At 31.7% G+C, this 15,595-nt stretch overlaps 1 protein-coding gene across 1 annotated transcript; it reads left to right on the top strand.

The window, feature by feature from the left end:
• Nucleotides 1-475: 475 nt before the first annotated feature.
• Nucleotides 476-11,295, top strand: LOC133328145 (uncharacterized protein CG45076-like). Its single transcript, XM_061536702.1, has 4 exons — nucleotides 476-488; nucleotides 1,745-1,943; nucleotides 10,289-10,378; nucleotides 10,452-11,295. The coding sequence occupies exons 1-4, from the start codon at nucleotides 476-478 to the stop codon at nucleotides 11,293-11,295; spliced, it is 1,146 nt and encodes a 381-aa protein (XP_061392686.1).
• The last annotated feature ends 4,300 nt before the right edge of the window (nucleotides 11,296-15,595 follow it).

Below are 15,595 nucleotides of genomic sequence, written 5' to 3'. Positions count from 1 at the left end.
CTCTGGGAGTGTATGGCTCTCGTATGAACTAGGATAACGCCAATCGGTGAAGATCTTCCTTATTTTTTAACTTGGTTTTTGGTAAAAAAATCGGCGATTTTCCAAAAATATTTTTTCAAAGGTCCACCATTTTGTTAATTTTAGAGCGAAGTCAATAATCCTAGTTCATACGAGAGCCAGACATGTACTCTTTCTAACACCGTTGGAATTTTCGGATTCCGATGTTCCAGTAAGAAGTTATCATGCACGCCATCAAAAATAAGGACTTTTCTTCAATTAAAAAAAAAAACAACAACAAAACAACAAAATTTTTTTGTAAATTATTTTTCTTCTCTTTTAAATCTTCAATTATATATGTGCAAAGTTACAAACCGTAACAAGCATTTGTATTCATTTACCAGCCCATTGAAAGTCTTGAAAAATTAAAATCGAGAATGGGGGGGGGGTTCCCTTAAATTCATCTAAAGTTGACTAAATGTCATGCTTTGGTAAACCAAATTGTTCGCGTCGACAAAAAATGCGTGATGTAACAGCTGATTGCCGATACGAACTTGAATGTCCACATTTCGGCACATATCCCCCATATAAAAATATATCAAAATATCATACCCCCTAAATGATATTTTTCACATTAAATTTATGTTTGTAACAACGAATTTATTCATTTTGCAACAGTGGGCTGGTTTATTTCTTGACTTCTGCAACTAGACCTATTCTACCTAGGAATATAGGAACAGTCCAAATACTAACGTGCTTATTTATCGCCTTGGCAGCTAATTTTGTTAACAATCTTGAGCAATCAGATGTAATACATTTCGATTACATTTGTGAAATATTATGGACTATTTTAAAGTATTTAGCTATTTGTCTGCAGGAATGTCCCATTTCAGTCAGACCTACTATTATGTGTTAAATTTCAAAACTTATTTTCCCAATTGCCAATAATATTTTGGAAGCCCCATATTAACTGTTTATAGTACACACAAAGACGATTGAGATGAAACTCAATACAAAATAACGGAAAATTATAAATTGACACTTGCCAAGTAACATAAATCAACACGAGCAAAGGTGTACGAATTGCTATTTATTGGGATCGTTAACGATAACCAGAGTTGTAATTGTTATTTATATTATTTTTTGCAACATGATATAATCTAGTGGTTTCTGTTATAATTTAACATTGTATGAAATACGTTTTAAATAGTAATTTTATTCATTTAACATTTTCGTCCATTAACAATACGCAAATGTTGGCGATGAACATTTATTTTAGTTTTAAATAGAATATTTACCGATTTTGTAAAACAGTAAGAAAATAAACTACATTTTCACAATGAGTCTGTAATATATAAATAATAAAAATCCATTCTAATTATTTATTCTTTTACGTAAGAACTAAACCTTGATTTTTAACTGCTAAAATTGATTATTATTTTTTGAGTTACAAATAAATAAAACTCCTCCTCTGTCAAAAATAAAAATCAAAAACATTGTTCTACACCACCCACCCCCCAAATTGAAATCCTGCGTACATTATGTAACGATTGTCTCATAGTTATATGACGTTCTTTGAATATTTATCCAAATAAAATAAAAAGTGAAACGATTCATATTTTTATTTGTATAAAATAAAAAAATATAAATAATTTATAATATAGCTTGATTCTATAGTTTTGAAACAATATTTTCGATTTGACTACTGTATATATACATTACATGTGAATTAATAATTTTTTTTCAGATCCAGATTTGGATCCAAACCGTCCATCCAGGAAATTTTCATCCCCAAAACAGTTGGAGGACTCCAATGAGGAGGAAAACGTTCTCAATGAAAAAAAACGTTTGCGACAAGAACGATTAATGACTGTTATGGAAGACAATAATGACGAGGATGCATTGGAGAAAAAAGGTCGTGGAATGCGCTCTAAGAGAGAAATAAAGTAAGGAAAATAACATAAATTACACTTTTTCCCAATATACAAACTTCAACGAAGTTTTGAAATAAACAATAAAGGTACAACTAACACAGAGTGTCTACCATCACGCTGTTGACTGTAAGCTATTTTTATGCCAACAATGGATGATGTCGTGGATCTCCCACAAATACCATTTTTAACAAATTTTTATCTCGAAAATGGTTGAACATTTATCGGTTGATTATTTATTTTACAATCTCAAAAAATATATTAAGATATGTAACTGGTCCAGATAAAGACACAAATATATATATATATATATAAAGATGACATTATTAGTTGCTGAAATGATACGAGATCAGGAGTTGTGCCATCGTTTCCCAATCGTCTTTTTTCATATCACTTTTTTTTAATTTTAAAATCTTTTTTTCTCGACAATATTCAAAAAATATTTTTAATTCCTTCAAGCTGAAGTTTGGAAAATAAATACATTTCTATAAATTGAAGGGTTCTAGTCAAAATCTATATAAAAAGAATAAGAAACAATATGATATGTGAAAGCTGTACTGGCGGTAATAAAAAAAACGGTGAAAAATGCCCGTATATGCGCGAATTTTCTGATCGTAATTGAATCAGTCGTCGGTAGAAAATTAAACCGACGCTGAGCATTTTTATAGTCGTCTATAACTCATGCATATATTTATTCTGGAGTTCTTTTTGATCCATTTATGTTTAATATTCAAGTCTTTTATCAGTCATAAATTAGTGTTTACGATTTTACAAATCACGTGCGTGATACGGGTGTGTGTTTAAGTGTTAAATAAAAATTATTTAGTTATGATCTCAAACGATTTAAATGTTTATTTATTATAAAAAAATAAATAAAGATAATTATATTAGTTCATTTTATATAAAAAACACAAATTAATTAATTTAGTATAACTAAATAAGTAAAAAATTAGTATAAATAATAACATTAATACATTTTCTCACTGATTGTTAAATATATAAAATATTTTATAATGAATTGCGTAGTTTAATTTTTTTATTACACCTCCACATAACTTTTGTAAATGAGCATAAATGAAACTTTTTCTATTTACTATGTAGTTATATACATATTACACATTTTTATGATTATTTTGCGACTGCTATACATTTTGTTGTATTTAAAATTAACCCATTTTTAATCAATAGAAGAAGTCATTTTCGGGTCCCTTTTTAGTAGTCCAAATGATAACTGGGATGGTACCAATGAATGATTTTTTTGTGCGCAAAATTGTTCAGTCATTGTTATCCGGGCATTAAAATGGCGGATGTAGGTTCTTTGAAAGTAGATACATATGCAAAGTTTTGACAATTTCGCGCACATAACCGCGTTTTTCTTGGAATTGTTTTTACATACATAGTTCGGAAAATTCTTAGCCTAGCACAAAAGGCGCGGTATACACGGAAATTTTCATATCTATTATAAACACATGTTATATTTCGTTTCGATCAAGCAACTCCTTCATATAGAATGATGTGTTCAAAAAAGACGCATCCGCAATTTTTCTACAATGAAAGCACGCATATCTAATGTTTTTCTATATGAAGGAGTTGCCAGATCGAAACAATCTTTAACATACAATTTAAGTGGATTTTATAGAAAACGTGTACCTATGATTTTTTAAATTTTGGTTGATGCGCGCAAAAGTTATCGAGGTTTTAATTTTGGGCATAAGAAAAAAATCTTAAAATTACGCCGTTTATTATATTGACCAAAAACGTTGATATATATCTTCCTCCGTAAAATAAGAATATGAATATATTATAATAGTCGCGATAAAGTTGCAGATCTTCGCAAAAAATGAGAAAAATAAAAAATATATAGGAGATTACATCAATATTTTCATTATATTAATGACATGTATCAACCTACAAATTAATTTAAAAATATCTACATAATCTAAGCACCATGATGAATCAAATGATATCAAAATCACACAAGTCAGTGTACCGGTTTGTAAATTACAGCGACAACAAAACAAGATATAGAGGAAAAATATTTGTTTTTGGTTTGAAAAAATAAAGACTTCATATTTATTTTTTTAATTTTTATTCAAGAAATTTCAAAAAAATGTTCTGCTATTTTACACGAATTTCGCCGAAAAATTGACATATATAATAATAATCACGTTTTGTGTATAAGTATACGCCTTGCGGATTATATCAAGACCCTTCCGATAAATCTTAGGTTCCTATAAATAGGATTAAATCTTAAAATAAAATAATATTATGAAATATACATTTTAATTTGCGTCTAAATCGCGTAATTCTCTAAATCATTTGATGCGCATGCGGTTTCCAGGAAGTACTGAAGTTTATCTTCCAATTCATATATATTTTGCGAAATTTCATTTGACGGCTAAGATGTGCCACACGTTGCATTGAAGTACCCAAAAAATCGTAAAACGTGAATAATTTCCGAAAACTCCATATGCCATTAACGCGCATCCGATTTCGGTGTGCACCCTAAAAAAATACATCGATCTATACTGATTTCAATGTGGTCCATTAAGAACGATGGATGTGCCGGCTCACACTATTTTTGAGATAAATTGGGTACATGTCTCTTTCGGCTAAAGTTTTTAAAGTTATCTTTTCGAAAAAAGATCAAAATCCGTATGAGGTCATTTATTGAAGCAGAAATGATCCACAGAAAACACAAATAAATTCGCGATATTTTCAAAAACATTTTTTGCCAAATTTCGTGTTTTTGGAAGGCCAGTTCCCGCCGTTCTAGTAGATGGATTTTCACGAAGAAGATTTTATATCATCCGAAACGTAAAAAACTTTATTGATCGCGGATACCTATATCATTCAGTTGACAGATCTAAAAATTTGGCCCGAAAAATAGGTTTTTTAGAAATTTGATCGCACAAAATTTTCACCTTCGGATGAGTATTACTCTGAAGCTGTGCATACTTCATACACAAAATACATATCAAATTACGCAGATTCGCGACTACAATAATCTTATAATCAATTTTTGTAAATTGCTGTTTGCGTTAAAATTTTGAAAAATGATACATAAGGGGCGTAGGGGAGACTGGGACACCTTCGGCATCGGGGCACCTTCGGCAATCGCGTATTCGACATGAAGCTCTCACCGTACATCACTAGTTTCGATATATGGGTATCGAGTATCGAAATAAATAACTGACACAAAGTTTGAATTTTCTAGCTAATAAGCTTATTTAGATACATGGGTTTTTGTATTTTTATAGATGTTTCTGTAATATTTCAATTCCATTTCGTAAGTATTTCGTGTAAAAAACTTTTTAAATTTTTAAGACAATATTATTAAAAAGTAGTTAACTATGATGTGTATTATTATAGAAATATTTAAAAATATAATGTTTTTACAAAACTGATCGAAAAAAAATTAAAAACTATAAAAAGTACATTCGGGGTACATTCGGCATGTTAAAGTGGGGCACATTCGGCCATATACAGATAGTGCAATATAATTTCCTTAAAATGTTTTTGAGTTTGTCTTTAAAAATAATCCTTTAATATGGTTCGAAATTACATATATAAGACTAAACGTGCTTGTATTAACGAAAATGCGATAGAAAAACCCTATTTGTAATAGTGTGTGCGATTTTGAGATTTCAACGTCCGCCGCTAGGAAATATAGCCCTAAAATTCAAACATTGTGTCGCGTATTAAAACCAAATAGAGCCTTTAGAGGATCAGAATTTCAACCAGACTGATAGCGATGACAATTACCCGGCTATAACTATGGTGCCGAATGTGCCCCATCATATGCCGAAGCTACCCCGGGTTGGGGCACATTCGGCGAATTTGACTTTTTTTACAAAACTGTAAAATTTTTTATCTAATACTATTTTTTTATACCTTTTTGGTACTATTTTTAATAATTAAGTGTCAGAGGACAATAATCAGCCATAAAGTTGTTATATATGTTGAATAAGTACTGAGATATATAGCTTTTTTTCATATACTTAAGTAATTCCCGAGTTATAAAGGGGTGAACCTCCGCTTCATCTATGTTACAAAATTGGCAATATTGCCCATATATATATATATATATATATGAATTTTAATTTTCTGTTTAATTCAAAACTACAGTAATTGAATAATGTCCCTTTAGAATTTTAAGTGAAAATCTACTCAATACATGAAGATATAGCCGATTTATTGTGTCAGCAGCAAGCGACTGCTTCTCAAATTTTAAACGCGTTTTTTATCGAAACAGTCTTTTTACAAATGTCGCGCACGATAACTCAAAGACTAATAATTCAATCGGTTCCTAATTTTAACATTGGAAATTTTACATGGGATGTATGTAATCGGTCAAAATCTACCTTATTTTCTAATATGGCTTGTGGTCGAATATGGTCGAAATCCAAAAACCCACTTCACATGCAATTTTGTTAATATTTTACGAAGTTAATCATATTTCGAATGTCGGTGGAATTTTTTAAATCTGATGTCCCAGTGATCTGAAATAATGTCCGCTATCGTAAAGAAGGACTCTTTGTTAATCGCAAAAAAAACTAAAGACAATATCAAAATGATGTCAATTAAATTTCTTATCCTTTAAGCTTTCATGTACCTATGTACAAATATATATAACAGATTTATTTTCTGATAAGAAGCCCACTTTTTCTAGAAATTACTGTTATTTATGTGTTTTAATAAATTATAACAATCAAAACATAAGCTCTTTTACATAATATTAGAATTTTTTTGAACGTTCCCACGGAGAGAACGAACACCCCATAGTCCGGATTATGGAGGGTTAATAGTGAAGGAAAAATACTGGGTACACAGAAATTTTGACGGACACAGAAATAACACAAAAATTTTGACAAACATACATTATAACTACCGTTATAGGCGGCTAGAATACTACAGCAATAGACAAATAATAGATTTTTTTTTATTAAATGAATAGGGTTCGAAGATGATACTCTATTAGCTAAGGACATTTACGTGTTTTACGTGAGGGAATATTAAGCAAAATATATTATTAAGCAATATAAATATATATATTTTGAATTCCCTTTTATAAAGCCATGTTGGAAAGGAAAACTATAGATAAAACCAAGTGGAAAATTGTTCGAGAAACCAAAATTCAAATAATAAGTGAGATCCACTCAATTTGGCCTCTATAATTTTGAATAGTACCCCGACAACCAGTTTTATGCAAAGGGATTATATAACTGGATCTTCAGTGAAGAGGAATATTTCCAATATATGAAGAATAGTTAAATAAATCTGTTAGTGGTTAGATATAACACACACATCGCAATTTTTTTAAATGTTTTATTGCGGAAACGGCAGAACTAATCTTTTCAAAAATGGCATCAAACACAAATTATCTTCAGATATGTAAGTGGCCCAGATCAAGATTTTTCCTTTTTCAAATTTATAATGGGGTCTCCATTATAAAGAACTAGGCCTGCTTAGAAACCGATATTGGTAATGTTAAGTATGAAATATTGTTCAAAAATCGTGACAAAACTGCTCAAAATTTCGAAATCTGTCGAGTATAGTTATAAGGGAGGATACCCTGAAAAGTGGACCAATATTTAGAAGTTTTGGTAGGAAGACTTAAAATATAGGATGTTTGGGAAATCCGCGACATCATCCACTTTTGGCTATTATTATAAAATAGCTTACAACCTATTCTCATGCCTAACGAACGGAGGAGTATTTATACGAACAATATAAGTTCCGTTCCAGAACCTAAAAGAATCTACTCATTTTACATGTTTTGCATCTTTTTACTTGAATACCGTTCCTCAACCCACAAAACTGGTAAAACATTGACTCAAATTTATGAGAACACAAAACAAAATGGCGTTCTCTATGTAAACTTTTTACTCGAGAAATTTGATCGAGTAAAAATGGTAAACAGGAATGCCTACTTCTGATTGGCTGTTATGTTGATTTTGAAGTATTGCCATCTAATTTTGGCAGATTTACTAGATTTGCGTTCCCGAACTTTTCAAATTATTTTGCACTCTGAGAGCAATTTTGAAATATTTCCCTTTTACTAGATTTACTACTAAAAAAGTACTGGAACAGACCAATAATTTTATATATATTACATATATATAAGGAAATTCGAAATAGTATATGACCAGGATAGAATAAACGAAATAACGTCAATAATGCGCTAAAAATTTGGCATAAAAATCGGGTATGTTCTGGAACTCACGGTGTGTTCTTTTCACTTCACACATACACTTCACCTCAGAAGCTACCTCCTGTTCTGCTTCTCACGTGAATTGAAATTTTGAACTGCGACAAAAATAAAAGTCGACATGGTACTTTGCAGAAATAGTGTTGCCATACAATATAACTGTATTCGTTTTTAACATTGTTTCTGTATTTTTTAGTAATTTCGTTAATTCTAACGACAATTTTATTATTATTTTTTAATATTTTATTATTTGCAACACAAAATATATGTATGAAAAACTCTGTAATATCATTAATTTGTTGATTGATTTAAGGGGAACATTTGGTAACCCTATCTTCTTCGGCCTTACTTCAAATCAGCTGTTTGTGTCAAGCAAGAAATTCAGTTGAAGAAAATTCAAGACAAACCTTAGTATCTATTTAGAATTTGTTTTAATGGTGTTTCATGTCCTTTTTGCGATTTTAAACAAATTATACGCAATAATAACATATCAATCTATCATCATGTGCGTTTTTTATTTCAAAAAAGATTTTCTTTTATATGAAAAAACATGAATACACCCGACTCTCACTATGGAAATGTAAGTGTAAAGAATACACCTCAAATGGTTGTAAAGTGTGTTACAGAACACCTCGGCGTGTGTTCGATACACTTCTGCCGTTGAAGTGAATGCCGGAACATGCCCGAATATTTGAAAGGATATATTTTATTTATAATCACGATATAATCACGTCGTGGTTAGTTTTGAACAATTGGGAACTTGTAGGCGAAAATGTGTAGCGTATCAACCAAGGTATATTTAGGTAACTATATTAAACCAGCTGATGGTAACATTATACCGAGCCCTTCCGATAATGTTGTAAACGGCAATTTTTTGATGTCAATCGATAGAGAAACTCAATTATGCTTATGCTCAAAATATTTTAATTATTTCATGAACCATTATGAAATTAGAGCAAAAATACTTTTAATGTAAGTACACTTTGTATTTTGTTTACATTTTGCGACAGCGAAATGGGGCCTAATTAAAATTTCATATTAACCCTACGGCCAATAACCGGGTACATTTGCATTTTTATTTGTTTAAAACTGCTGTAAAATTTTCAACAATTCGGATATTTAGATCAATTTTTGAGAAATCATTCCTAGGGTGTTGTTGATAAAACAGTTTTACAAATTTTATATGTATAATTTATATATATATATATATATATATATTTACAGTTATAAGATCAATAGATTAATAACCGTGGCACATTTGTACTATCAGGAGTTTTTTTATAAATTAGTCTATGGAGATATGAGCAGATGTAAGTACTAAATATTATATATACCTTAAAGGAATATTTATTAAAATTCATGTCTAAATGGTAATCTCCCTAAAACGATTATATTACTTTTGTGTAATACGCAACATATTTTCCAAATGTGGTGAAAAATCAATTATTTATTAAAATAAAATCAGTGCTGTGTTTAAATCGTGTCGTGCGCGCTCAGCCATGTATCTATATATTATGACAAAAGTGGTTGCGGGGAAAATATCTTTCAAAATTTATTATTTATTGAAAAATTTATTCATCCATACAGGTTGACCTAATATATAGACCATGACAAATATTGTTCAAATTTCCAAATTCTTAATCCTGATCAAGATTATTCATAAGGTTAACAGGCGGCAGCTTCTTTCTTTTATACCCAAATGTCAATTTAACAGATCGAAGTTCTTAGTTTATCGCGATACCTCCTCACTGATAAGTTTGTAAGCAAAGCTGAGATCTTTTATGATTTTCACAAATAAATACAAAATGAGATACAAACGGTTGTGTCATTGTTTTGCAACGAATGAATTGTGTTTAATTATATTTATTATTTTTCCATGATTTTGGGTGTGATGTTTGATATGGAATCACGTAAATATAATATAGTCTTATATATGTATACATAAATAATTCAGATGTTCCCATTAAAAATATATATTAGATAAGTAACTAAAGATAATATTAATAATGTAAAAAGTGGTATATTAAATCAAAATATTATAAATTGTTAGTTGTTTTATTTGCTTGATTATAAATAAAAACAAATAATAAGGCAATGAAAAGTTTGCTGGATCAGTTAGTAACTTCATATAAATTTGTTTTTCTTTCAGTGGAGGAACCCATAAAAATGACGATGATTTGTCCAAATCGACCAAACAAGCTGAGGAAACCATTAAGTCAAACCAACTACAAGAAAAGTTGTAAGTTGTCAAAACGACCTTTTGTACCTTTTGAATTTCTAAATTATTTTTAATAATAATATCAACATTTTAGGGCTGAAGGAAAAAGAAGAGCAGAAGAAGCAAAATTGGCAGAGGAAGCACGATTAGCTGAAGAAGCTAGAGTAGCTGAAAAAGCTAGACTAGCTGAAGAAGCTAAACTAGCTGAAGAAGCTAAACTAGCTGAAGAAGCTAGACTAGCTGAAGAAGCTAGACTAGCTGAAGAAGCTAGACTAGCTGAAGAAGCTAGACTAGCTGAAGAAGCTAGACTAGCTGAAGAAGCTAGACTAGCTGAAGAAGCTAGACTAGCTGAAGAAGCTAGACTAGCTGAAGAAGCTAGACTAGCTGAAGAAGCTAGACTAGCTGAAGAAGCTAGACTAGCTGAAGAAGCTAGACTAGCTGAAGAAGCTAGACTAGCTGAAGAAGCTAGACTAGCTGAAGAAGCTAGACTAGCTGAAGAAGCTAGACTAGCTGAAGAAGCTAGACTAGCTGAAGAAGCTAGACTAGCTGAAGAAGCTAGACTAGCTGACGAAGCTAGACTAGCAGAAGAAGCTAAACTAGCAGAAGAAGCTAGATTAGCTGAAGAAGCTAGATTAGCTGAAGAAGCTAAACTAGCAGAAGAAGCTAGACTAGCTGAAGAAGCTAGACTGGAGCAAGAAACACAATTGGAAGAAGAGTCCAAATTGGCAGAAGCTGGCGTAGTTGATGAAGAAGCTAATAAATATAACGAAAACACAGAAATGAAAGAAGGAGAGCAACAGTCACAAAACATGGAATCAAATAATGATGATACTATGCAAAACATTAATGAAGCACCAACCATAATGTTAAATATTAGCAACGGCAATGAAGGTTGTGATGAAACTGCCATTGAAGACGAGTCCGAAGAAGAAGAATAATCCCAGAATTTGTATTTAAATTGTTCTCAGACACAAACAATTGCCGAATATGTAGTATATATTGTGTTTAATACTTCAATAGTTTATGTTTTCTATAATACAAATATATATCGAAACAAACGCTGCACGAAAACGTAAATACAGTCGAGTGCATTTATAACGAACTTTTCTTATAACAAACACATTTCCTGGCCCCGAAGTTTTAAGACATATTTGTCATACAAATCTTTACTCTTATAGCGAACTACGGATAAAACGAACTTTTTTATAACGAACTATTCATTCGCTCCAATATTCTGTTCTTATACATTTTAATTTGGGGCTTAACTCTAGTTTAGTAAAAACGATCAGATTTTTCTGAAAATTTTTTCAGAGGTAGGTATTTTTACCCTAATTATGGGGATATCTTTTTTTCTTGGGGGACGTACCCGGTTACCCGGTTATTTGACCCGGAAGTTCGGGTACGGGTACCCGGTTATATCCGGTTCTACGGATCCGGTTAATATAATATGGGTATCATTTTAAAGGTTATAAAAATACCTTTCCATTGAGTGGTAATATGATGGGGTTATCTCAAACCATTTTGGAGATATAGTCAAAAAACTGGGTTTTGGTCCCCGATTTTTTTGAAAAACTCCCTAAAAGTCGAACTTGGGCCCATTATAGTACCTCTCTAACCCAAACTCAAATAATAGACCACAATTTGCCCTTTCCAAAATGGTGCGATATGTGGCTGTATCTGTTGTGGATCAAAAGATATGGGCCTTAGAACCCTACAAAAACAAGAAAATTCTGTCGCGTAGCCGGTGTTGGTATCTGTCTATAGGAGAAAGTCTTAAATCCCCGGCCGAAGGCCGGCTACACAAAAAATATTCTATTTAGAAGGATTTTCTGCCGCGTTAGCCGGTGTTGGCATCTGTCCATAGGAGAAAGTCTTAAATCCCGGCCGAAGGCCGGTCACCCAAAAAAATATTCCATTTAACAAGAGATTCTGTCGCGTAGCCGGTGTTGGTAGCTGTCCATAGGAGAAAGTCTTAAATCCCCGGCCGATGGCCGGCTACACAAAAAATATTCTATTTAGAAGGATTTTCTGCCGCGTTAGCCGGTGTTGGCATCTGTCCATAGGAGAAAGTCTTAAATCCCCGGCCGAAGGCCGGTCAATTTAAAAGGAGATTCTGTCATGTAGAAAGATTTTCCTTGTTTTATAGGGTTCTAAGGCCCATATCTTTTGATCCACAACAGATACAGCCACATATCGCACCATTTTGGAAAGGGCAAATTGTGGTCTATCATTTGGGTCCTGTTTGGAGAGGGACTATAATGGACCCAAATTCGACTTTTAGGGAGATTTTCAAAAAAATCGGGGACCAAAACCCAGTTTTTTGACTATATCCCCAAAATGGTTTGAGATAACCCCATCATATTACCACTCAATGGAAAGGTATTTTTATAACCTTTAAAATGATACCCATATTATATTAACCGGATCCGTAGAACCGGATATAACCGGGTACCCGTACCCGAACTTCCGGGTCAAATAACCGGGTAACCGGGTACGTCCCCCAAGAAAAAAGATATCCCCATAATTAGGGTAAAAATACCTACCTCTGGAAAAAATTTCAGAAAAATTTGATCGTTTTTACTAAACTAGAGTTGTTCCTAATTTGGTTATAACGAACTTGCTACAATTATACGTAATACTGACAATGAAAATCTTCACAAAAGGTAATTTTTTCTCTAACGCTGACAACCATGGCATAATTATACAAGGTAGTCTCTTGGAGTCATATTTTTCAATTTTTTATAAATTTGCCTTTGACTGTATTCAGCTTTCAAAATTTAAATGAAAATATCTTCCTTCGAAATGTACACATATCATGTGTTCAGTGTAGAGTTGGGTAGTTCCGTAACGAACTAGTTTATTGGAACTATTCCGAGAAAGGAACGATCGGATCTAGTTCCAATTCTTTAATTAATATAATTCCTTTTTCTGATCTCGTTCCTTTTTCGTCTCGTTAGTTTTTCTGATCTCGTTCTCGTTCTTTTTTTCTGATATTGTTCTTTTTTCTGATCTCGTTCCTTTATTCCCATATTCTTCATTCGTTCGTTTTTCAAATGCTGTCACATTGTTAACAATATATAAAAACATACGCTCATGAACTTATTATTGTGTAAATAGTTAATTTTTTTTAAATATTTTTATTTATTTATAAAAAAATATTTTCTGCTTATCGTCCTGCAGTTGAATTCTGTAGCTTCTTTTCATTTTTGCTCAATTTTAATTTTTTCATCTATAAACAAATCAACGCGAAAAAAAGTAGGAGTGGGAACTATATGGAGCAAAGGAACTATAAAAATCAACGGAACTATAAAGAGCAAAGGAACTATATGGAGCAAAGGAACTACATTAGGGAACTAGTTCCTTTTTAAAAAAGGATCGAGAAAGATTGATCCGCTACGTGAACTAGATTGCCAACTTAGTGACAAAAATTGCTAAATAATTTATATTTATACATATTTTGAAGTTCCCTGCCTCTAAAACTTATAAACATAAGTTGTAACAACCATGGTTATATCTTGAGAGCAATGTTCAGTTTTAAAAAATATATTTCGTTTCATTTTTAAAAATATGCCAATCGCCATGCGTAACATTTTATGGAATTTATTTTCCATATTATTTAAAATTCATAGATGAGTTCCAAATTAAAAAGGGTTGCCATCATCAATCTCTCAAATAAAACTACCTTCTGTAATTGAGCTGTAATGTCAGGTTTATTAAAGAAAACGAAAAGCAGGTTTAGAAACTGACACAAAACTTACCAATTTCTAACTGAATATATACTTTTTTCTTCTTCTTCTATAACGAACTAATTTGATGGGTCCCTACTAGTTCGTTATAACCGTACTTGACTGTAATTGTTTTAAAATCGAAAGAGCAAATTGTGGAGCTTTCTCAGTTTGCGCAGATTTGGCAAAGCAGAAATAAAACAATTAAAAAGTTGGTATGTTTAGACAGGCCGAACTTTTTATAACCTCCACAATGAGATGGCGTTCGACACATTCATAATAGCGGGCTATACCATGGTAAATTTTTGGTATAAAGATTTGACACTCAATGCGAACCAAAAACACAATTCGTTCAAAAAATCCAAAATCCCTAAAATATCGAAAACTTACCCGATATAAATCATTTTTGGTAAGGATATTTGCTTCACAATGGCAACTCCAAATTACAGTCAATTCGGTTGAAAAAATTGACAAAATTCCAAAGAAATGGGGATACTCATACATCATGGGAGTAGTAACATATATATGAAAAATTCCACAGCTCTGCCTTAAAAATGACAGACGAGCATGCATAAATTGACATAGAATTTTATTCTGATCAAGAATATCATATGCAGCCTTATTCTGAACGTCAATTTCCCATGATTTTTTCGTTTTTCCTTTGATGTAATTCTGAACAAAATAACAAAGCGAATTATTTCGCATTTCTTTATTCTGAATGGAGTTCAATAAAATTTTTATTCTGGATTGCAGAGAGTGAAAGAAATTTCTTTGAAATTTTTCGATAATAAATTAAAAGGGTGCAGACTATAAAAATAGTTATTCTATGCCTAATTTGATTATTGAATAATATTTTCAGGATATTGAATAAAGTTCGCTCCTTATGAACAAAAAACTGCTTAAAAATGACTTGGGCTCGCGTAGTAAATGATCAACAATTATTACTAAATCACCCTGACATATAGGTTTTAATTTCACAAACCATTTGGTTTTGCAGGTCAACGATAGCAAATACTCAGCTATCCACTTTGACCATATGTTTCCGTATTGTTGTGAAATGAGACAGATTTGTTTTAATACCATACGTAGGTTGTCAAATGGCTTTAAACCACTGGAACTTCCAAAAGGGAAATGGTTTGTGGTTGAAGCTTCTTATGTATCCTCACAAAGATACATGTACGCTAGAGGTCTAGAATTTATGATATTTTCTGTCACCATAATCGGCTCAATCCTGTAGAAGTAAAAGGAAACATGTGTGTTGCAACTCGAGCACGAGGTAATTTGGACATCTATGAAACAGTTGGAAAAGCTCTTTTAAATATATATAGTTGACAGGATATTACAACAGTTTTAAAATTTGCCCGTATGCGTGAAATTGAAAACTTTCGCCTGATTTCATTTATATCGCTTTAATGGTTAATATGGTGGAATTTTCCATAAAAATGCATCGTAATAAAGAATTTAATTCTACTCTTCCTCTTTAAAATTATAGGCCATAGTTGCGATGATCTGA

The sequence above is a fragment of the Musca vetustissima genome, unplaced genomic scaffold, assembly GCF_032173495.1.
Source record: "Musca vetustissima isolate MV318-11 ecotype Yass unplaced genomic scaffold, APGP_CSIRO_Mvet_v1 utg18518, whole genome shotgun sequence".
Classification (NCBI taxonomy): domain Eukaryota; kingdom Metazoa; phylum Arthropoda; class Insecta; order Diptera; family Muscidae; genus Musca; species Musca vetustissima.
This window is presented reverse-complemented; position numbering and strand designations above follow the sequence as displayed.

Excerpts from the sequence above, each read along its gene's own strand:
- LOC133328145 (XM_061536702.1), top strand. Across the intron at positions 1,944-10,288 it reads CGCTCTAAGAGAGAAATAAA|TGGAGGAACCCATAAAAATG; the intron begins GTAAGGAAAATA and ends TTTTTCTTTCAG. Across the intron at positions 10,379-10,451 it reads AACCAACTACAAGAAAAGTT|GGCTGAAGGAAAAAGAAGAG; the intron begins GTAAGTTGTCAA and ends TCAACATTTTAG.